Source organism: Netta rufina (assembly GCF_964035555.1).
Source record: "Netta rufina genome assembly, chromosome: 14".
Classification (NCBI taxonomy): Eukaryota; Metazoa; Chordata; class Aves; order Anseriformes; family Anatidae; genus Netta; species Netta rufina.
The window spans coordinates 14073483-14098054 of record NC_140137.1 but is presented as its reverse complement, the minus strand read 5'-3'; the positions used below and the strand labels follow the sequence as shown (position 1 = coordinate 14098054).

General features: G+C 44.9%; 1 protein-coding gene across 3 annotated transcripts in view; it reads left to right on the top strand.

Annotated features, from left to right (window-relative positions):
• Positions 1-16004: 16004 nt before the first annotated feature.
• GRIA1 (glutamate ionotropic receptor AMPA type subunit 1) overlaps positions 16005-24572 on the top strand; it is a gene marked incomplete at both ends in the record, with an annotated part of 123485 nt that continues 114917 nt past the window's right edge. For all 3 annotated transcript variants that reach the window (XM_084295555.1, XM_084295553.1, XM_084295554.1), the window contains 2 exons: positions 16005-16086; positions 18155-18292. In XM_084295555.1, the coding sequence (XP_084151681.1) occupies positions 16005-16086; positions 18155-18292 (220 nt within the window). The remainder of the gene's footprint in view (positions 16087-18154; positions 18293-24572) is intronic.

The following is a 24572-nucleotide window of genomic DNA, read 5'->3' as shown; positions in this document are numbered from 1 at the left end:
GAGAAGATGCTCTAGCTAGGTGGAAAGCCATGCTGAAATTATTTTCCTGTGATGAAAGCGTTGGGAAATAAGTTCAACTCACTGCTTTAAGCTTACATGTCCCCAAAGAACTCAGGTCCTTTATTTATTATTTGTATTACAGTAGCACCTAGAGGCCCCAAGTTGCTAGGGTTTGTAGAGCACTTTGTAGGAGACAGCCATTACCCTTAGGCCATTGTAAGAAGACAAAGAGGTGGGAAAGGAAGGGAGAAAAGTGACCTTATGGTGGCCAGTAGCGGAATGGCAAGTACAGCTCTAACCCCACAGATGCTTGTGCTGTCAAGCACTGGGGTCATAGCGTTTCAAGAAGCTACACTGCCTTCAGCTGAGCTAGAAGAATGACTGCTCACTTCTAGCCCTTCTTCAGCAGTGGAGCAAATTAATCATTTATTTCACATTGCAATGGATTTAGTCTATTATCATGACCTAGCCGAGGGCTGGTGGCGTCTTCAAATGTGCTCACTTGCCCATCTGTGATCAGCAGGGCTCTCAAGTCACAGCACAATTCAATGGCTCTCCTGCAAACTGCAATTGTGTTTTTACTTCGGAAATTTATCTTGTTTGTTTCTGCCTTGACTACAGAATAGCCAGCTCTCTTCTCTTCAGTTCTAAACTGCTGGCTTCCTACCGGTTTCTATGGTCAGAAGAAAAGACATTTAACATGATGTAGAAAAACCACTTCAGACATAACATCTCTGTGTGAAGTACATACATATGTACGTCCTGGTAACATGGCCAGAAACACCTTGATTCTCCTCCCATTGGTTGCAAAACCAGCAATGACCCTGTTGGGAAATGGAATGTGACTTAAATGTGTATTTTGATGCATTTGCTACAACTCCTCTGAAATTCTACTGCCATTTACAGTAATAATAGCTCTGTTTCCAATGAAAGACTTCTTGATGTTATAAAACTGCAATCTCTGCCTTTTAAAAGCAGCCCTTAAAAACTATGGAGTTTTTTCCTTACCTGAAGTTTCAGCACCTTTATAGGAAATATGAGCCATAATTTTGCTGATTTTTCTTTAAATGTTTTAAAGGGAAATCAGACCTCAGCACATTCTGTAGTTGTTGAAAAGAGTGCAGAACTGGCAGTACTACAATTTGAATCTTGTCTAAAAACCTGACAGGGATGGGAGTAATAGGTGCAGAGCCTCTCTATTTAGCTTCAGCTACCACCAGTGCTGAATTTATCCTTGCAGCATCCTTATGCAATGTGGATATAAAGCCTCACACTTCTGTGATTTGGTAACTCAAACACAAGGTCCTGCACGTGGTTGTGCAAGGGTTCTGCACAAAGCTAGAGGCACCACGATGTTCCTGGCAAAGCCGCACAGAAAGATGACAAGAGAGACCTCTGAAAGGCATTGGCTGCTCAAAGATTTTTTTTCCAATCTTTCCCTATCACTTTGAGTCAGTCTTGTTCTGGACAAGTTCATTAAAGGCATCCTTAAAGTGATTAGCTCTTTTCTACCCATTTCACCCTTGTCTGCCCTTCTGATGCTGCCTAATGTGAAGGTAGCAGTGATGGGGAGAGCCCTAATAACTCTTCCATTTCCTCAAGTGCGGCATGGTGCTCCTGCTGTTGTCAGTCCAGCTGCTCTCAACAAACCCATCTAACAGAGTGCTTCAAAAGCTCTGTACCAAGCCCTCCCTGGCTGATGGGCAGTTTAGCAGAGCCCTGTGCTTTTTTGCCCACTTAAGCATGTTTTCACCGTGGAGTTGCTCAGTGAGGAAGCTCCTCTTTGATGTTATGAGAAGTGGCAGCAGGAGAAAAGGGATGTTTCATTCTGGTTTGGTTTGTAACCCTTTCGAATGAAGGTGGACTCCAGGCATCCTTGAGCTATTGGCTCTGCTGTGGCTTTGCTCAGACCAGGGAGCTCTGGGTGAGATGACTGAGCTGGGATTTCCTCCCAGATCAGAGGCATCTCTGTTAAGGTAATGCTCTCCAGGCATGCTTATGTGGTTCTCCGAACTGGGCACAGTCAATAAAAGCACGTTTGATGCAACTCCCAAAACATGGACGTCCAAGGAACAGCATCTGGCCCTACTTATTGGAAAATTCTCCTCTTTCTGCTCCTTAACCCTCATTCCTACTTTCTTTTTGAATAACTTTGAGACCTTTAACCACCTAACCATCTTGTTGCAGCCTAGACCAAGAGAAATTCAAAAGGACCAACCCCAACATTTCCCCAAGTCTAACTAGCCTTGTTGCCATAGAGACTCGGTGGGTTTATTAGCATCAGCATGGCAAACTGATGGAAGTGTACAACTTCTTTTGCAGCTGGGGAATGTAAAAAGTTAATCCTGCATTTAATCACGCTCACAGGGTTGACATTCAAATCACAGTCACTGTATGCTCAGGAAAATGACTGTCATTCCTCAAACACAGTGCTTCACTCTAAGTGGAGGGTGGGGTGAGGGTTGTTGGTGGGGAGAACCTATCTGAGACATTATGATGAATGTTAAAATTAAAAGGAGCTAAAGGTTCTTTTTTTTTTTTTTTTTTTTTTTAAAAAAAAAAAAAAAAGAAAAGAAAAGAAAAAAAGGGGAGAAGTAACCATCTCTGAAGCAGTCAGTACTGGAGGAGGACTCTACATCCTTCATTTTTGTATTCTGAAGGACTAGGATATTCCCAAGGAATTCCTTGAACATGGAAATGTGCAGGAAGTGCCTTCCATTCCTTGTTGATATTTCCTTTTTACTACAAGGAGTTGAAACGTGTGTATTCTGGATCCTGAAGGTTGTCATGGTTACGGGGCTGCTTGGATGCAGCTTTTTTGCACCCCACGAAGGCTGCAGTGCTCGCTGCCTGGCGGGAGCAGCTGCCCACGGGTGCGGAGCAGGGCTGGAGGTGTTGGGGATCAGCTCCAGCCCCTTGAGCTGTGGCAGGGATGCCTAGGGATGGATGTCAGTCCCAGAAGGTGGGATGGGAGTTGTGATCTCTCTCCTGTTACTCCTACAAATGCCTACTAGATAATGTGAGATCTACTCACTCTTTGAGTATATCCAGCCTTGAATATTTTTGCTTAGACTACTTTTTCACTCAGTGGTAGAATTTAAGAAGAAAACAAACAAAATAAAAAATTAATAGTAGTAATAACAAAAAAACTAATTCTCGTGATTTCCAGGAACCAGGGACCTTTTTTCGGCATTGACTTCATTTTAAGCTATGATCCAGACTGTTGTACAAACCAGCGCTTCATGGAGAAAATGCTGGTGCTGATCTCCTTATTGTCAGGTCTGTTTGTGCATCTCAGAGAAAATCTCATATCTGCCTGCATGATCAAGTGGCAGATGCATTGTAGAAGCTGTTGACTTTTCACTGACAAATAGCAAATGAAGTATTTTTAGCTGACCCCCTCCCCACCTCCCCAGCTTCTCTATTTATTTTTTATTTTTTTTTTAGCCAAAGGGTTTTTAGCTTTCCGAATCTCTACAAAGGAAGCACTAGGAAGAAAATTATTTTCTATCAAATGCAGACAGGCAGAAAACGTCAATTTTCTGAGAGGATTTTTCAATGAAAGGTTGCAATTTTCTGTCAAAGGCATCTTTATTCTTTTACCAACTACATAAAAATGTCATGTCTTAGGTCTTGTAGCACATCCTTCCTCTCCCAACACTTCGAGTGGAGACTGGTAGGAGATTAAACTTTGTTAGTTTTACTTTGGAGTAGAATAAGGACTCCTGTGACCAAAAGGCAGTGCTGTCAGTTGAAAATAAGCAGATCTGTGCCTTTTCACGCTGAACTGACGTGTGGCCTTGTGCAAATGACTGTCTGAACAGTCTTCTCTCCTTTTATTCTATATAGATTGTCAAGTTGTTTGGATGCAGATGTCTCTGCTGAGTCCAGGGCACTGTATGATCTGCACACATGCTCTGTTAATTGTAATCTGGAAAAAGGCGGCACACAAACAGGGCAAAATAAGTGAATGAACAAAGTACTATTTTCTGGAAGGTGGTTTGAAGCAGGGGATGGATGACAATACCCAAGCACCATGTCTTGACTTCCTGCCTGAAGTAGGAAAACTGTGGGTGATTGGGAATAAGGCGGGTGCCCTGTTTTGGTGGACAGCTCAAGTACGACTTTAAGATCAGCAGACAGCAGTAGCGAGATAGTTCAGCCTCCCACTCCCACCTCACCTTGCCTAAGGTTACAGGCTTGTCTGAGTGCCTGGTAATTAGCTGGTGCCCAGCTATGAATGGGCCTGATTCCCCTGTCACCTACGCTGCTTTGGTGAAGGAGAATTGCGTCTGATAATTGGGGACAGCAATTTGTCACAGTCACTTCCATGAAAAGTCTAAATCTGATTATGGTTAAAATAGCAAATGTCCTGATTTCCTCTCTCAATGGGAACACTAAGGGGCACAGGACATGTGAAAAACACTTTGTGGAGCAATGACACTTGATAACCTTTGGTGACACTGCCTGTAGTGGCTGGTGGAAGGATGAGCACTCCTTGCTCCTGGTGAGACCCTCTTGGTTCTGTGGCACTTCCCATCACAGCTTCAGCCCCAGGTTGGGCAGAGCTGCTTGCAGGAGAGGCACGAGTGGCTGTCTTCATCTCCATGTGCTGGCATCTGGCCATGGACATCAGAGCTCCATCCCTATCCCTGCCATGGCTTTGCAGCACTGCCTGATCCTGGCCCGACTGCTCATCTCCACGAGCTACTTTGTACACCTCCCTGGGGGAAAGAGGTTTTGCTGCAAAGGGTTGTTAGCAGCACAAGGATCAGTGAAGAGGGCAAGGCAACGTGAGCGATGGGTTGCCTTCACAGGTAATTGAAAGCGTGTCAGAAATAGAAACGGTATTTAAATTGAAAGTCTTTGTGATTCTTCTCCACCTGGTGAGCCTGGGAGTTACGGGAGGCTGTCGCATGGTGGAGAATTAACAATTCTGATGAGAGATGCTGTCAATTTGAATTGCTTATTTGGAGACCGGGGTGGGAGGGGTGTCCATTAGCCTGTCTCAGGGATTTCCTATGCCTCTTCTTGGATTGTCATTAAAGGAGCAAAGTGGCTGAAGGAATGCTTTCAGAGTGCAAATACCAGTATATGCCATGCAGAAGACCTATTTTTTTTTTTCTTCTTGAGCTGATCTTATTATTCTGAAGTGCTGTCATACTACCTTACACTTCTCTGTGTGTGGGGCTGCTGGTGAGACGTTAATGAGGACAACGACAACTTTAAACTGCTTTTTTGGAGGTCTGTGCCTGCTGTGAGGACCAGAAAGCACCATCCTCTGACCCAGTCACTGAGGCATGTCCCCTTGCTTCCTTCAAGCCTGGTGAAGCCAGCAACAAAGGGAGCTCCTGACTGGGCTTCCCAAGGCAGAATTAGCTGTTCCTGCTTCCCCTATCCCTAACAGCCAGTGCAAGGATGCCTGAAAAGCTGCTGGTGCTACAGCATGCCTGTGGTCCTTGTTAGAAGCTCAAGGCTTCTCCAAGATAGGAGAATTCATTGATCCATGGCATCATCTTGTCATACGTAAACGTGCCTGGAAGAATATCTTTGGACCGCTTCTAAAAACGAGTGTATGGAAAAGCATCTTGTCTAATGGGTTAATTTGTGCAGCCCTCCAAGCCCTGTTGCCTGACACTTTAAAAACTGCCTGGGGGATTTTTATATGCAATTCCCATTAATTAAAATTAACAAATACCAGTGGGTATCTAAATTCTCTACATGACTTTGAGAACTACAACAGCATTCTGTGGCAGAGAGAGGCCTGTTGAGTATTGCTCTCTTGAGTTCAGATTTTCCCTTGGGTTTGTTTGCATGTTCCTTTCAAGGGACTGCAGATTTCTCTGGAACAGCCCCGGCTTCTTTTCAGTGCTGAAGTCACACAAAATAAATATGAAGTGAGCTGATTAGATTGCAGGATTGCTACAAGCTAGCACGTGTCAGATCCAAAGTGAACTGACCTTTCCACTCTCAGGTGGACAGCTCTGACCTTTTGTGATGCTGATGAGAAGCGTGGAAGAAATCATGATTAGGGGAAAATCTTGCTTTATTAACACAGGCAGAGCACAAAGAACTCATCATCTGAAGATCTGCCTCTAGGTGGTGGGATACGGGAAAGAAAACCAAGACATGTGTCCGTGTTACACTCTCATTATAACACTAATGGGAACATGGTGTCTAAGAGGACAGCAGAGAGAGGAGCTGGGGAATTATGCTTTGCTTTAGAAGCTTTCTTTTGGCGATGGTTATAGCAACGGTAGACCAGGTTCCTACTGCCTCAAAGCCTCTTTATAATGCCATTGTACAGAAGGATTATTTGGCAGAAGAAGGCGGGTAGTCCTGGTGAATGCAGTAACACCCGATGGAGTTTGGTGGGTTTAGTGTTGCTACAAGGTACCAAGGAGCTGTTAATGAACAGGGATATATTATGAGGCATCTGTTTTTGTCACAATGACTGTGAGGCACAGACACTCCCCTTTGCAGGTCTGGGGGGAGGAGGGGCGCGAGAAGGGTTTTTCTGGTACAGCAAACATAGCTTCAGAAAGTGAGGAGGCTGGTGGGAGGGGAGGCAGGGTGGGGGGAGAGCGAGCGAGCACATATTATATTCCAACTGTTTCCACGGTGACATTTCATAATCACAACTCTTGGGGGAAAACGCTTCATCGCAGAAGCTGGAGGAGGCAGGATGGTTTTGTGGATGCAGCCGGAGAGGGACAGCTCTCCCAGCACCTGTGGCTCACCATCTGAAGGACTTGGAAGCAGGGGCCAGCTAAACTCATGCGGCTGTAGCACAAGCCTAGGCAAGGAATTGAAATGAAAAGTAATCATCATCTTCTTCCCTTTATTTCAAGGATGAGCATTTATAAATAAATATGATATCATCCCACTGGATAGGAAGTTTAAGTATCTTCTATTTCTTGGCAGCAATGAGGAAAAGAGGGATGTATGTAGGAAAGAGCCCACAGGATGTACCTAAAAGCGTAGTCAAATAGATGAAAGCAGCCTGTAGTTAATGAATTAGGTCACCAGGTCTTTGCATTGCACATTGTCTCTTTCTTCACTCTCTCAGCCCTAGAGTTGTGGCATGAAAGCGAGCTCCTGGCAGATGGAGCAAGAAAAACCTGCCTTTTCATCACGAGGGCTGGTCGCACAGTGCCCAGGAGAAACCAGGGCTTTGCTAGCAGCAAGTCTCACAAATCAATCTGTGGCATATTATTCGTTTTTACAAAGCAGCACCATGTTCACCTGAATAGCTTCCAAATGTCTGTGGTTCCCTGTGTTGTTTTAGGCAGTGTACCGCTTGCCATCATGCTGCTACAGATGGCAGCAGCTCTTGGGGGCTTTCCTACGAGACGTGGGCAGGGGAGACAAGGGCTGTGACAAGAACACACGGCTTTCGTGCTTGGGGACTTTCCTTTAGTTCCTGCTGCACAGAGAGCTGCGCTGTGGATTTCAGTCCCAGCCCTCCAGCAGCTTCTGTGAGTTTAGGCAAGTTGCTTTCACTGCCAGTGTCTCAGATGGGATAAATGCTCATTTTTATGTCACTGGACACTGGTAGCTGAATGATCAAAGCTTTCTGTGGGCAAGGTGGAGCGATGCTGGGAGTCAAATGGAGCTGCTTCTGCATAGCATAATAGGAGCATTGGGTTTTTGAATTGCATGACTCAATGCAGTAACTGCATCTTCAGCTGCCAGCTGCCCAGTGGTCCTGGACTGTATTTGAAGCAAGTATGATGATACTTAGACGTGTGTGATTTCTAAAACAATTACTGCATCTTTGTATTCTTGAAGTACCTTGTTTATTATATTTTTGTGACCGAAGGTATACAGCTCTGTGCTTTGTCTGTAGGGCTGCACGGAGCTTACTAATGATCTGCCCTCTTTTGATAGCCACTTGTTGTAATTCCAGACATTGTTACACTGGGTTGCAAACTTTGTGGAGTGCCAGATGAAGGTATTTGTGTTCTGTTCTTTCTGTCTGCATCTGCTGTTGGAGTACAAAGGAAGCCAAGCCTTTTGCTCATAATACAGCACTGATCTGTACTTACGATGTACAGAAAGTCTTGGGAAAAAATCTTGATTATCACAGAAAGTCTTTAAATGTGGGACATCTCCAGAAACATGCAGCATAAAGCAGCCTGTATCGTCCTTCTTATCTCTCCCTTCCAGCCTGGAAAACAGGGCGATTCTTTAAAAAAGACATTTGTTTCTGATTGTATCCTTAGGGATCTCTCATTTCTGTGATGTGTAAGGGATGAAGAAGAGAGAATGGGTGAATGAGGATCTGTAGGTTAAGCTTTACAGCTCTTTGCCCAAATCGAGCAGCCTAATGGCGATAGCTCAGCTGAAGACCCTCCTATTGAGCATCCATAAAATGCAGTTCCCCTGCACAGGGGAGAGCTGCCACTGCTGCCAAATGTGTCCCATTCTCCCTCCTTATTCATCTGCAGTGCTGGCAGTGATGTCCTCTGGCACATCGTGGTGACACTTAGGAGCCACAGAGGACTTAGATGCTCCAGCAGAGTAACAAAAAGTCGGGACATCCCACTCTGCCACATGGTTGTAGAAAATTACTTCGTGGAACTTGAAAAACGTTTTTGGAGCTATAGAAGAGGATCAAAGATACCTGATTGAGTGTCTCTAGGCCAGGCAGTACTTAGACTACCTGGAGCTTCTCATTCCCTGTTCATCTTTTCTTTCAGCTAAGTGGTACTAGTCTTTTCATTCTCCTGTTTCCAGCCCTGATAATTTTCTATGTCCCATGCTGAAGCCTTTCTGTTTTTTCTCTGGTCTTTCTTCATGTTGGATTTTCTGTTTATTCAGAAATTCTACGAATTCCAGTCTCTCTACAAGCTAGAACCACAATAATTTTGCTTTCACATCTATTAAGGATTTAAAGAAAACTGCTTTTCTTATAAAATTACATAATGGTACTGTGTATCACAATGACTTCTTCTGACAATATATGGAGGGTGTTCAGGTTATTTGTGCAGATTCCACAAGTGAAAGTAAAGAAAATCTCTCCCTCTAGACTTCCATGGGTGAATATCTCTAGTCATCCATTAGCCCTTGTGAAATCCAACCTCTACAACACATACAGACTGCTAATGTGTGATACGCAATGCTACGAGTGAGACTGGGATGTTTAGAGGGAGGGATTTTACGTGATTGTGTGATTTGATCCAACACAGCAATTCCTGTTTCTCTCTGAGCTAAAGCATGGGCAACAGTTAGGGAATGAGGAGAATATCTGTATTGATTGCAGAAACTACCAACAGCGAATCACTGATAATTCTGGCAATTTTTTTTAAGTTAGTATTTTGTGCATAGACTTTCCCCTTTCCTGTCTGGTAGTAGGGCGGCTGCTATAGTGGGATGTGCTGTATTGGCGGTGCTTTCCTTGACTCAGTTGCTCGAGTTCAAAGCTTTGATTCCTTTGACTGTTAGAAAGGGCAAGATCAGCCACCCCAAAGCACAGCCCACATGTTTGTTTATCTTGCATGTTAGCAAAGCAGCCTGGGAAACGCTGTGCCAGATGGTAATGATGGGATCTTTGCAAGGCTGTTTGAATTGCGGCAATTGCTGCTGCTGCTTTTTGTGTTGTTTTTTCTTTTTTTTTTTTTTCCTTCCTAAATCAGCATCCTTTTATCTTCCTCATTTCACGTTTGTTTTCTGCGCATCTTGGGTTTGATGCCAGAGATTAAAAATGAGGGTTGATTCATATATATCAATATTAAACTGTATAATCACCTCAGTCATTATTTGACTTCATCTGGAGCATTCACAAAATTTCAGGAAGTTTGGGTGAAACAAAACTTTTTAGTGTATACAAGCATTTCACGGAACTATTGATAACCAGAATTTCTGATTTAGGCTGCATCCCCTGTGTCTGGCTCTTCACAGTAAATAATCCTCTTACTATGTATTTCAACAAAATTTTAATACTTTTTGTTTTTCATTTCAGCTAGAAAATAACAGCACGATCTGGGAGGGGGAGCGGGGGTTGTTATATTCTCTGACGAGAGTAGACCTACTGTAACTTTAACGCATTACCAGTAATTTCTGCTTCCTCTGGCGAGGTTTTGAGAAACATAAGGTGCTTTAATAACAAGCAGGGACCCACCCACAATCTGATTTATGTTTATGACTCAGCAAAGAACGTAAACTGAGACTAGGGCACAGTGTTTCTATAAGTAGTTATAAATCAGCCATTCACCAAAAAAAAAAAAAAAAAAGAGTACTAGCAGCCTGCTGTGTATGAGGAAGAGAGCATTTTGGGGGCTGCAGATGACAGTGTTCTTTCAGTAAAGGGGTCACTCAGGATTCATCAGAGAGATTTGTGGCATTTCCACAAGTGCTCTCATGGACCTAGACCCAGTGCAGTGCTGTTTGCATCATTGTCTCTCTGAACTATCTGAGTATGTCAAACCCATCCGATGGAAGCAAACCCATTGTCAGTGGGCCAGCTAGATGGCCAGACAAACAACTGGGGAAGAAAAAAATAAAATAAAAAATTGCAGATCTGAATTTGTAGCATTTGATACTTGTATTCTAGTTGGACTAAGTGCATAGGTTGCATCCTTACCTGGCTCCAGGAAAGCCACTGGTTCTATTGTGCCAAAGGTCCCACACACACTAGGTGACAGTGAAGCCTGACCCGTGGAGCCCATGGTCCTCACCAGACTGATGGTACCCCGGGAGAATCTGAGCCAGAGCCCAACATCCATTTGCCAGTTGCTGCTCGTGAATTTCCAGCTGAAGGATGCACAGTATTTTCAATGCCAGTTAGATTGACGGGTTTATCTTCCAGTCCATTTACTTACTTAATTACCCTACATTGAGCAAGAAGTCATTTCTTATAAATATGGTAATAAACCGATCAGGATCTCAACAGAAGCACATTCATAAACAGTTTGTGGAAAAAGCTGATGTTCCCCAGATTCAGCAAGTATCAGGCTTCCCCCATCGTCAGTCAGTAAATTAGGAAATAATATTTGATGGCCTTAAAATGTCAGCCCCCAGATGATGTTTGTCGTCAGTCAGGACCTGCTTGGAGTTGTCCTCTGCTCTCTGAGCAGTGCCTGCTCAAAGGACGGGGAACAGATCCAGCAGAAATTCAGTGTATAAAGTTTCCTCTGTCCTTCATCTTCAGGTTTTAGTGCACACTGGAAAGCAAGTGAAACTCATGCTTCTTTTAGCTTCTCTGACTTGCTTCTGGGATGCCAAAGCCTTTCATTTGACATCTCTGGCTGTTGTGTGAAGAAGAGAAGAGACCATCAGCACCTCAGGCCTGATTCATTGATGGGGGGATATTTTTTCAGCCTGATAACAGATGTTGCTTTGTAAAGGAGGTTCCCGCAGAAATTATTTGAAGGCTACGGTTTGTAGGTGCTATTTTTCAACAGCATAAACACTACACTCCAGTTTCAAAAGACTGAAGCAAATGTCAAATGTTAAAGCATATAGGCACATGTGGAAATGACTGCAAGGAGCCAGAGGTTTTGCTGTCCCTACTTAAGTAAGAATTTGCAGGGTAAGGACAAACGAAGGACTAAGGCTTGGCTTGCTAGCCCTGTGGTGCCAAAACACCCACGCGGGCTGACACCTGCAGTGTGGCTTCAGACAGGGCTGCAGGCGTGCGGTGCCCCATTGCAGCAGCTCCGCCTGCCAGCAGGAGCCCCGGGGCTGTGCCATGCCCAGGAGATGCCGCGGGCGGGCAGGCGCGCACAGCACCCGTGCGCCTTCCTCACCGTGTCTATCAGTGTCGCTTCCGTGTGGGTGGCACCAGTGACTGTGCATATGTTTGCTGGGTGTAGGTGTGCCGAGGGCTATCTGCACACACTCTGGTGCTGCAAATCAGGAGGGTTTTCTCGCCCCTCACCTGTCCCTGTGCCCGCTGTGTTAGCGATGCCCATGGGGACAACAGCAGACTGGGGGGACGTGGGTTATCCCATACCCCAGAGGTTCTTGTGACACATTTTTCACCATTCTTTCAGCTCCTTTTCCATCATGATCACTTCCAAATCTTCCCTATTTTGAATTTCCAGAGTCCGTCCTCTCAGCACCTGTGATCATTCCTCAAGAGGTACATTATCCAAAATAACAAAATTGAGCTGAACAAGGCAGGGAGAGAAACGCATGTGACTCCATTGACATTCATGTATGCCAACGCTCTGCAAAACCCATATGAGAGTCTGTGTTGTTTGGAGTTTATTTAAATTAATCACTATAATTACATTTTGCTCTTTATCAAAAGCCTCCTATAGAGATTGTCCAGCTAGAAAATAATAGGAATTTCAGAAATAGTAGTATTTCAATAGCCTCTTTGAAGACATTCAGGAGCATCAGGTAAAACACAGTGGGCACTGGAGGGAATAATTCTGCTGGGAGGTCGGATGGATGCCGAGTTCTGTTGATTTCCTCATTTTTCAAGGCTGGAGGCTTCTGCATGTGAATGAGTCCTTTGTTTTTCCAAGGGTTCTGGTACAGAAATATCTGCTGTAACAACCGCTTATTTCCTATCCTGGAAAAAAAGCCCTGATAGCGAAGACAGGCCATTCTGCTCTTGTGGACAACTTCACATCGTGCAAAGAAGAAGGTGGCAGACAGCCTCCCTGGAGACAAAATTCTCTGGTGTGCAAAACCTTGGAGTAGAAATGGGTGAGAACAAAGGTTCTTGCTAAGTACAGCAAGGTCAGCCGCCAGCAGAGCACAACGAGAACAGGAGCTTTGATGTATTCGTTTTCTTGTTATGTCTGGCAAAGATCTTAAGTGAACCAGCTACACTCTTTCAAAATCCCTTTATACCATTTTTTATCTTAAATCATAAGGCCCACTTTCTTAGACATATATTTACCTAATTCATTGTGCTCAATTGCATGGATTTATCCCACAAGACTTTGTTAGAAGCTCCCTGTTAGAAGCACCAGGTGCCTGCCTGTCCCACCTATTTCTTATGGAGCCTTCAAGACAAAATACAGGTCTTCATAATTCCACTCCTCTGTAATTTTAGTAGCTCCCTGGTCAAGACCGCACTGTGCAATATACATATATGCTGTATTGAATGATTTTCTTTGGTTTTGGAAATCAGAAATAAGTTCATTTGATTCTTTGTTGTTGTTTTTCAGGAAGCTAAAAAAATAATTGATAATTCAGTCAGACTTTTCTCTCAGGAGAGCCCAGAACTGTCTGATATCTGGCACTGTCAGGTGCATTGATCTGTCAGTCATTCTGTTATGACCATTCCTGCAACATCTAAGAGTTTCACCAATTTCCCAAGACTACATTTGGTGCTTAATTGAAAGTTCAGAAGCTATATCCTTCAGAGGTTCATTTAAATAATCTTCAGAGCAACTAGAGTTAATTCCTAGCATCCTTGTGCTAACAAACTGAATAAAACGCTACTATCTATAGGGAAAAAGGAAATTAATACATTCTTAAAATAATGGTCTTATTGCTACTTATCTTGTTACAGTGTGGTGAGGTTCTCCTTGTTAAGCCACCTGCACTCTGCAAGGTTTATAGACAAAAGCAGCATCATTAATTAATGCAACAGTGCAAACTTTCTATGAGCTATTACAATATTTTATTGTTATGGCTATTATTATTATTATTACTACCAGACAGGCTGCTTGGGAGTTTCGAAAACATGCTAGCAACTCTCTATTGCATTGGCTACCCTTCAGTACCTTTCTTTAGCTTATAAATGCAGCTGTTTCTGTTAAACTTTGGATGGAAAGCAAGAGCCTATAAAGCCTACCAGTAGGTTATTTTAGCCTCAGGTCAGTGTTGCTTATATTATACAAGGACTGAGATGGAAGTCTGAAGGTGCTATCTATCAACATACCTAAATCTGCTTTGCTTGAATATGGATCTGGGATGCTGGTCACTCAGCCAGGGTAAGCTCATCCTTTGGCCACTTGTAACTCACTCCTAAATGCCTGAACAATCGCTCTAATGAACCTGCAAGTCTCTGACACCAAGAGTCATTGCCCTGGTCAAGGGTGGCTTGAGGGAAAAAAATGCGTTCATCCTAGAGGAATGCTTTATTGCTTGCCATAAGGAAGATGTCAGTCTTCTGGGCTCTGTTTTTGCAGTGTGACTGTCCTTGCTGTCCTTGTAAGAGGCCACAAAGTTGTAGGCACCAGCACAAATCTGCTCTGATGCAAGGTGTTAGACTACAGTGCTGCAGACATTAAATGCCTGCTGTAAATGTCTGCCCTGGCACTTATGTGGGTGTTTAAGTGTTTTGTCATCCTCGGAGTCACAGCGAGATCCGTAAAATCATCTAGGAAGAGGCTAAAGATCCCAAACTTAATTTGCAGAGATAAAATGTTGGTCTTGTACAAAGATCATGGTCCATTCTTGTTTGCCCAGTGCCTGTGCCCATAGCAACGTGAGGAGTTTTCCAGTTGTCACATTTGGCTATGGAGACAGAGCGTGGCTGTGTGTGATGCTGGGGTGCCCAAGACCTCAGTTGCAGTTGGCAGGGAGTGTTGTGAGGGGAACTAGAACTGTGGCAAATTTCTTCTAGAGAAAGCAGAGGGCATGCCAACAACAACAACAAAATGCTACCGTCTGTTTTCAAGACTTCAGAAGAGGCTCGGGGATATTAAGAACAGTTATGTCACACCTGGTCACTGCGGCCAACAGAGAATGTCTCCATGTTAGTGCAGGTTTTGAAAGCTTTGGTCACGTCCCGATTTGGTTATCCCGTTCTGCAGAGTCCTGGTCTGTCCAACCTCCCTTATGCAGGAGTGAGTCCTGGCCTTTGAGCCTATTTCTAACTCTGCCACAAACGTGTTTTCTTTGTGTTTCCTCCTCACCATTTACTTTTTGTTTTCAGTAAGAATGCAAATGGCAGAGGGCAAAATCTCTCTGCTCAGACATGGATAATCAGGTTCTGGTACAAGAGGCCCCAGGTTTGGTTTCGGGCTTCATGTTTCAGATGGGAATGAGTGAATTTTCTCTCCTCTCTGAGATGGCCGTGGCTTTGTGTTCACAACACTTTGTCCTGAAACATTTCTAAATCCCAAGTGGTGCCTAAGGGCTGGTTTTTATTGTTGTTACTCCTATTGATTTTTTCCCTTTTGTTTTTGAGCAAAGCTGTTAATGGTCAAATAAGCTCCAACCTCACCAGAACTGCCACAAAATAGCTCTTACAAGGATTCAGACTAGCAAAGCCTCCTAATTTCTGAAGCCTGCCCTACCTGGTGCTGGCAAGCACAGATTCTTCCAGAGCAAGTGCATGGGTGAAATGCCTTGTAGGTTAATGGTGCATCAAGGAAGATGTGTGCTGGGGTGGGTGATTTTTTTTATTATTTTTTTTCCTGCTTCAGGATCTTTGTCTGTCACTCTGAAACCCTTCTTCTAAGGCACATTTGCAGGATGCCTCCCTTTTTATTATCCTAATAAGCCAGGCTGTAGATACTGATCTGTTCAACTTCTGGCCCCGGGGATGAGAGCCCAGGTTGGGATGCGACGGATGAGAGGCAGAGGAGTTTAAGCCCTTTCTCTAGAGGAGTTTGCCACCTACTGATTCACAGGTTCCTTCTAGCTCTTGCCAAGACAAGTTGAGGGGTGATGCGGGGGGGAGCTGGGAACTTGGGGTAGGCAGGAATTGCCCTTAGAGACCCCAGCCAGGGCCCCCGGGGAATAGCCAGGGTGGGGGGGATGTGGTGCCCAGCTGTTGAGCTCCAGCTCGGTGAAGGCAAAGGGAGCTCAGTGGAAGTGCACGGCGTGCATGCGTGCGTGTGTGTTGTGTGTGGCGGGGGAGGGATGTGGATGAGGAGCGGGCTCTCTTTCTTTCTCACAGGGCTCAGTTAATCCTGCTGTCAGGCGGTGTTAAGCAGCAGTCTCAGCGCTGGATTCCGAGAGAAGGAGACGCGCAATCCAGAAGGCGCAGCAGAGGGGAGGCGAGAGAGGCAGCTAAAGAGAGCAGAGCGGGGGAAAAATCAAATCTATGCTCGGAACTGGGCTTCTTTTTCGCCAATGCAAAAGGGAATATGCAGCACATTTTTGCCTTCTTCTGCACCAGTTTCCTAGGGGCAGTGTTAGGGGCCAATTTCCCCAACAATATCCAGATAGGTGAGTGCGGAGCTTGGGGCCGCTGGGGAGTGATGCTCCCCGGCAAGCGGTGGGGTGGAGAGGGGGCGGTGGGGGCAAACTGACCCGTTCATTTGCTTGCAAGGGAAAAAATGTGCATGTGTGTGTGAGAGAGAGAGGGGGTGAACAGAGCGGGCTGGGTTTTCCTCTTGGTATGAGATTTGCAAGAGCAGAGATATATCAATTTTTCTTTGGGGGAGGGGAGGATTGGAAATAAATGCCTGCACACACACCAACACAGAGGGAGAAAAGTGCCTCCGAAATGGAGGAAGCATGAAAAAAAATATCTGTTTCTTGCTTTGTGAAATATCTGGGCTGCCATTGTGCGTTGCTGCATTTGCAAAATCGGCGGTTGCATTATACATTTTTGTGAGGATGCTCTCATCTGTAGGTAACTGGGACGAGAGGTAACAAACAGGCGCACTCTGTTGTTGTTGCTAAAGAATAAGGGCAGAGCTATCGGAGGAGGATTTTGCGTTGAAGTCTCTTTTCATTTCATGCTACTTGCTTCCTCTGTGCACCAGCACTGCCTGTTTGATTCCTTTCTCCCCTCCTGTAACTTCTCAGTGCTCCTCTCCCCCCAGCCCCAGGTTCATTATTACTCTCCCATTGATCTTTATTGATGATGATTTGTAACCCAAATTCCCTTTCCTTGCATGCCGGTTTTCTTTCCCACCTCCTTTCTCTTTACAATGCCAATCAATTGCTAATCCACCAAGTTCAGGCAACTCCTGCCTTAGTATAGCTGCACAATTGGTGCTTTTATTGCTGTTCCTGCTACATCCCCATCTCCCTCCCTTCCTGCCTCCTTTTTACCCTAAATCTGTGCAGCATCCCACATTCTTTCCCTTTCAACAAATGTGTATAAGAGCTTAACTCGGCTACTAGCATCTTATTTCTCTGACACCCACGATTAGGCTGGAGAGAGGGGTGCATGTGGGGGGGTGGGTGATATTCGTACACAAATAGCCCTTTCCACACACCAAGGAGATGCCCTCTATACTTAAGATGTGCAAAGTGCCATTGCAAGCAGGTTTCTCCCTGCACATTTGGTTCTTCCCCAAGCCATTTGCCCCAGAGGGTGGGTATCGATGCTTTTAGCTCCTGTTTTAATTCAGCCTTGTTTTCAAGTGCTTTGTTTCCCTATCTGTAAAATACAAATAGTGCTTCTACATGCATCTAAATAGCAGGACTAGTGCTATTACATTCAGACTTTCTGGATGCCATGCAGGGATCTGCCGCAAGCAAAGTTCCCTGGGGGGGGGGGAGCAGCAGGAAACTTTTCCTAGGGCTGGGTTGTCCCAGCACTTTGTTCCAGGTCCATGTGGGGAGAGAGGCTCTGAGCCTGCATCCAGCCTGATCCCAGTTTCTATTCACTTTATGTCGTCCTGCGGTTCTGGGCTCAGCTGCACTTCCACTCAGATCGATCCTTTTCAGCGTCAAGCTTTAGATTTCCTGCTCTCTCTGAGTTTGGCCACTGTCACCTGTTAAATATAGGGTTTTTCCATGCAGCAGACTTCCAGCAGCAGCAGCAGGTGTTTGGCCATGGGCCCTGCTCGCTCCAGCTCTTACAGCCCTGTCCCCATGTGCCCAGCTTGGCCGGGCTGCTCTGAACCCAATAACCCCTGCTTCCCTCCTGCAGCAAACCTGGGGAGCAAGGTTTAAAATGGGCCTCATTACAAGTGGTGGAGAAGGAATAAAGACTCCTTATTTATAAAAGTAACATCGACAGCGCTTACATTTCTTTTCTTTAAAGTTATGGGGAGGTAAAGAGGTTGAGCCAAACCCCAAGGTTCAGCCCAACCCTGCAGGCTGCTGGGCTCAGAGATGCACCAGAGTTCCTATACGTGCTCCAGACATTACATAATGTAAAGGTTTTCTGCTCCCAGCCTGGCTGCAGCAGGCACGAGCCCCCCTGGTGTGCTGGAGGGTTTTGGACTGCAGAGGCAGCCTCAGGATAGGCGAGCTCTAGCCCAGGAATATTTCAGACCAAAGTGGTGTTAATACAGGTGTGCTCAGACCTTTCTCCTTGTTCTGTTTTTCTCCCCAGGGGGGTTATTTCCTAATCAACAGTCCCAGGAACATGCTGCTTTTAGGTTTGCGCTGTCTCAGCTCACGGAACCCCCTAAGCTCCTTCCCCAGATCGACATTGTGAACATTAGCGACAGCTTTGAAATGACATACACCTGTAAGTAGCGGTGTTTGCGGTGCTTTCTCTTACTTTGGTTTCTTTACTCCTGACTGCTTTTATTTTTTTATCTATTGCTATTATTTTTTTATTATCTAAAATATGGGGATATCTTGCTAAAAATGTGTGACTCTCCTTCAGGGTTCATACAAGAAAACCCCAAATACCCAGCCAAGAGATTTCAGAATCATTTTAGTTTGTGCTAAGACGTAGGGGGTGAGGTAGTGCTGCAGTTGTTCAGCATGTTTTGTGTTTTCTCTTTCAGTGCTTCCAAAGCAGTATAAACTCCTCAACAATCCATTTCCTTGTGTTTCTCTAACCCCTGCCCGATTCTTCATACTGGGGTTTCATTCCCATATTTCCTATAGCTGCGATGTACAACAAAGGCACCCCTTTCCACCCACGGGGTGCACAGAAGTGTCTGTTTAGTGTGAACAACTTCTTCTCCAGCCCCAGTTTAGCCATCTGTCCTTGCAATTTAAGAAAGACTGAGCAGAAAACGGCACCGTGGTGCAAGTAGAGTCCAGATTTACAGTAAGGGACATGTCCAACAAGAATGGAGAGGTAAGGGAGTTCTAGTTTCAAGTGCCAGTGAAATTATTGGCTCTAAAAACACCAATTAAAGACTGAATTGGCACAGCAGAGTCAATCCTAGGGCTTAGGTACACCCTGCTAAAGCACAGCACATTGTTATGTGGTGGAGTTGGGAAAAGAAAAAATCTGACTTGCCAGGTAACGCCAAGATTAGCAGCAACAAATAAGACCAGGAGGTAACCAGCGGAAAACAAACACTAACACAGCCCCGCGGTTGCAGCAGGGGCTCTTGCGGCATTTGCTTCCTTCTGAGCAAGCATCACGGTGCTGTGCACGAGGGGCTCGCACCGCTGGGATGCGATGCACAAAGAACTCCTCAGCTTGACCTGGTGTCAGACACGGCTTTCTTTCTCTGAGCCTGCATGTGCTTGTGTGTGTATGAGGACCTGCAGGAGGAACCCTTCCCTTTGCAGAGCCTGTTGGGTTGTTGTTGGCTCACATCCGTAGTATCCTTTTGATTCACTGAAACATCCTCTCTGCAGTTTAGTCATATGGAGAGTGGGATAGAGGTGGACACAAACTGTTCTCTCTGCTAAGAAATATACAGAAGGGAAAAATGTTTTTCAGCAGAAAGAACCCAGGAATGTATTGGAGGAGAATTAAGAAGGCTCCTTAAAGAAAAATAAAAAGTCCTATTTTTTTTTGCATGTTGGAAAGTTTGCAAGTACAAGACTGCAGAATTTCTTGGCCTGTAAGACATAGGAGAGAGGAGTAATATTTTGGCCATTCTTTCACTGGACTATCTAATGACATATCTAAAGATTTTCTATTCTCCTTAATACCCCTTTATTTTCCAACTACAAGGTTTTCATCAAGCAAGAGCAACTATTTCAGCTCAATCCAATGGCACTTCCTTGGCAGGAAAACTAGACAAATAGAAGAAAAAGGCAGACCTAGTATCTATCAAAGGAAAGCGTCACCCACCTGGGGTAGAGTTGCTGACTGTGGCTGGGGATGAGCTATTTCAGTGCTGATAGCAGGAAGAAAGCAGAAACTGCAAGAATATTGCTAGAATAAATTCTCCATCTGCGCAGAGTTTTCCCTCCCTCTCTACGCCTGCCACTAATGATTTTGTTTACTGCATTAGCAATGATAGCAAGGCCACGATACTAGTTATGCTTAAAAAATCTGTCATTAGTACCACGAGGGTGGGGGTGGTCTCACAAAAGCTGAATGGAAGCAAGACAGCCTCCCAAAGGATGTTATATTTGAGCTCTATGTAGGGCACATTGTCCTAGATCAGACCAGCAAAGCACTCTGCACAGTCCAACTTCACTTGTCCTCATTTTTTTTTTTTTTTAATTAAAAACTTCCTAAGTTCTTCAAGACTATGGAAGGCAGCTTTTGTTTTGTAAGCACAAAAGAAGGTGTTATTCCATGTACCCTTGGGAGGAAGAAAAAAACACCACCACAACAAAAAAGCCCCACAATATGACAGGCTGCTGGGAGATGTGGTTTTGGTACTCACATGCTGAAACTTTTGCCAGGAATTATCTCCTTCCTCACCTTCCAGCAAATTCCCTTCCCTGTTGCCAAGATATCAGCAGAAAGATCTGTTTATTTACAGTGAATAAAAAACCCTGCCCACGCAGAGGTCCTTATCTTCTGAGAAAAGACTGGCCATGCTACCAGTTAAAAGTACCAGTTTTTGTTCCCATGGAGATGGAGAACACAGCATTTCTCTGTCGTTGGAATCACCTGGTTCCCTGATGCTTTTGGTCGAGGGTGTTTGGACTCTGCAAACCTTGTGCTGCCCCTACCAGGAGCAGGACATCCGAGTAAGGCTGGCAGGTCCCAGCCCCGTGGAAAGTCCTGCCTGCAGCTAGATCCAGTCTCGTGTGCTAAATGGAGTCCTTATGGCAAGTGCCTGAAGCAGCATCATTCAAAATACAGGATATATATTAAGGATTGGTGGTGACTGCAGAAAAAAAGGCTTGCTGAGCAGCTTGCGGGGCAGCGATGAAGTGGCAAGGTGAACTGCACCAAAATGACAGCACCCTGTCTAAGGAGATCGTATGCAAAATGTATCTCAGTATCAACTGTGACACCGTCTTACCCCTGCCTGACATATATCTGCTTGCTCGTTAGGATGAGCGAGCTTTGGTGTGACAGTGGGTAAATTTACAGAATGAGATGCACCCATTTGAGCGCAGGTGACAGTGGTAGGGAACCGCTACTAATGTGCTAGTGATGAGCATAAATTGGTTACAGTAATATCCACGAGAGTGATAAATCTGTAAAATATCAGGAGGCTGCTGTTGTCACTGGGGCATCGCTGTGACAGCCCAAAGATAACTTTCAGATTTCTGATGCTTCCAGCTGCAGGCTTTTTGTTGTTACACGGTGCTTGTGAATACCTCCCTGTGGGGTAATGTTGACCTGAGGTTCCTGTGCCCCCACAGGTTATGATTTTAATTGTAATCATTAAGAAAACAAAAATAAGTAGTAGATACTATGGTAACCTCATATTTCATGTGTGTGGTGGATGTTAGTGTTGTCATATCACTGAGACATGGGCACGTTTCAATAACTGAAATATCTTCCTAAATTCATCCCATCCCACGGACTAGTTGGCAAGGAACAGGCTCTGTGTTTGCAGCTGGGTGCGTGGCACGGCTTACTGGTTTCTAACAAGCAATGAAAATGCACACCTGCTGCTGCGAGCGTTCTTAACCAAAGGGTTAGAAGACTTTATATTTTTGTGTCATTTCACTGAAGGCCAAGGTAATTGTTTAGGAAGAAGGTGAATTTTCAGTCCTTTCTTCAGCAGAAGTATATAGCAGCACCAGCTGACTATAAAAGGTAAAACGATGGGGTGGTGTAGCTGAAAGGTTTGCAAAGCAAAAAGGGTTTTGCAGAGCAAAACCCTTCTGATCACCTTTAAAGATGTGTTCTTGGATTCTGTCTTCAGCCATTTCTGGAAAAGCACATTATGACCTCAGCACAGGCTCTGGCAAGCTCTGTCTTGCTGGGCTTTGCTGAGGCTGAGTATGCTCGGGGCAGACCTGATGTGGCAGGAGATGCTGCAGGTCAGACCTGAGACAAGAGAAGAAGGGTGCTCTGGGCTAGGTGTGAGGACACAGGAGGGCTGAAGCTTAGGACAGAGCTGTAAATTCTTGTCTCTGTGAGGTCTGTGGTGGATACAAGCACCACGTCCTGTTGGCAGCAAAGGGATGAGAGCCTATTTACTGGAGCTAACACCAGGAAGTTTTCCCTTATTCTTCATCTCAGCCTCCATTCATGCACACATAATGCACATCCCCATCCTGTGCATTGTCCAGCTCCCTGGGCAGTGAGAATTGTTTCAGCCCCAGCTCCTTAGCTTGATTTAGTTTGTGGTGCAGAAACTTCTGCTTTCAGCCCCAGCAGGAGTACTGGGGTGAGCCCGGGCAGAGCTGGACAGATGGAGGCTGTTGCTCTCACTGCACGGCTGCAGCAGTGAACTGCTTGGGAGGGTGATGGCTCAGCCACAGATTTCCCTGGCCATGTCCTGGGGGATGTTCCCCACTGAGTGGTGCTCATGGAAGGCGAATCACCTACTTGGTGAATCCATCCCTGCAGAACTCATAGCACTTTGTAGGGATGACCAGCTACTAAAAATCCCTGTTCTGCACTGAGCCCTGGAGCTTTGCTGGTGCAGCGATCAGCTTCTGTTCGTGCTTACGTGTTGGGCTACTGAGAAGGGATATTCAGGAGCTGCACACACAAAACACAGAGGTCTGTAAAGGAGAGTGGAAGGATTTTTCAGCTGCATGAAAACTTGCAAAGAGGCCAAAAACCTTAGCTTAACAAAATGCCTTAGTTATCCCTCTCCTTCCATGTATGCACAGCTGTAGGTACTGTGGGGTCCTCATGCTGAGCAGAGGCTGTGGGTGCTGCTAATATTTTGAAGTTGAATCCATTCTGCATATTAGGAAATGAATAAGCGGGTTGGAGCCAGTTTGTATTTTAAGAAAGCCTCCAAGCTGCAATTAGAAAGAAATTTGTAGTGATCACTCTTTTTGTGCTTATATTCTTATCAATAGCAGCAAGCTTAGATCCAGATCAGCTATAAACCAAAGTATTTCTTTTTGTTCTTCTTCTTGAGTGCTTACGTATATAGATACTGTATTTCTGGAGATAGCTTTTTATCTCCTAAATTACCTCTCAGAGATGGGAAGGAATAGGCAAACATTTGAATGCTCTCAAATGAGGATCTAAATTTGGCTTAATTAAACAATTATTGCATGTTTAATTTAAAGGAAGCTTCTTTGTTGACAAACATACGTTGGTCGCCATTTCTTGGAAAGGTGTTGCTGTAATTATTTCAGCAGTAATCAATTAAAATGCAATTTTTATAATTAAACTTCCGCAATCTAAATAAGCCCAGCCCTGTAATAGTATGTAATTGTTATGGTGTTGGTAGGCTTGTTTTTATTTTTGCAATAATAAATGTCATGTAAATGCTTTGGGATTTTATCCCTGTAGGTCCTAGGATGCTAGCTATGTCTATTTAATGTGAGTTAAGCCAACAGAAACTTGGATTTAATGATCAGACAAGATCTGATTAATACAAAATAGGTACTACAGGGAAATGTATCTCCTTAGATTTTGTGATGGGAAAAGGTCTGATGCAGGTAGGTGAATCAAAGCATCAATTCACATGAGATCAAACTGACGTTAAGGGTGCTCATTTTTTGGCAGGGGCACACTGTGGGTTCCTATTAATTGAATGTTTATTTGGTGAGATGCTCCCACCTTACAGGAAGATCCAGCCGTCAGGAGGGTTCTGATGAGCACTGTCTCTGCAGAGGGTGAAATCCAGCCGAGGTGCAGAGAAGGGCTGCCAATGACAAGGGAACGGGTCCTGGGGATGGTCCAAGGTTTCTGCAGTTGGTCTGGGGTGGGCGCTGGGTGCTCAGCAGTGGCAGCCACCACTGAGGAAGGTTGCAAGCCATCCCTTTCTTCCTCAGGAAAGAAAAGCATTTAAAACATGAGTGCCAAGCCATTTGCTCAGCTCCGGCTGCCAGGGCAGGGCGAGCTGTCTGTCTGCCTTCACGGATCTGGGCATAGAGAGACTTCGGGGAACATGGGCCAATATCATCTGCGGGGACGCTGATGGTACTCCCCTGTCACTTGGCGCAGGCAGCCTTGCTGAGAGGCTGGCAGGGCATGTCAAGAACAGGTTTTCCCCAGTCTCATGTGTCTGTTTTTCTCCAAAGGGGATGGGGGCACTTCTTTACATGACTATTCTTATGTTTTTATTTATTTTTATCCTGGTCTGTGGGAGTGGTGCCTGGGGAGAAAAGCTGATGTCACGTAATTAGGAAAAATTAGAAGAGGAATAATGGGAGTTTCACACCTGCAAATCTATCTGCTCATCTGCAGAGGATCCCAAATATTCATTGTTGACACACAAACAAGAGCAAAGAAGTAAAATTTGGGCTCTGCAGAAGTCAGAGAAGGGATTTTGAGAAATGGCAGAGGCCAGACCTGTTCATTGTGTGACAGTCACAGTTTCTACTCACAGCTTATCCTTTCTTCTCTAAAAATAAAGCTTTTTCATGTGATAGGGATGCTACTAAGCTGCAGACACATGGGCTTAATTTTTTGGCATATTAGCAAGGTGAGAGTCAAAATCTTCATGTGGCTGCAAGGAAGGCAGTGTGGGGAAGCACGCTGTTCCCTTCCAAAACTCTAGTGGGAA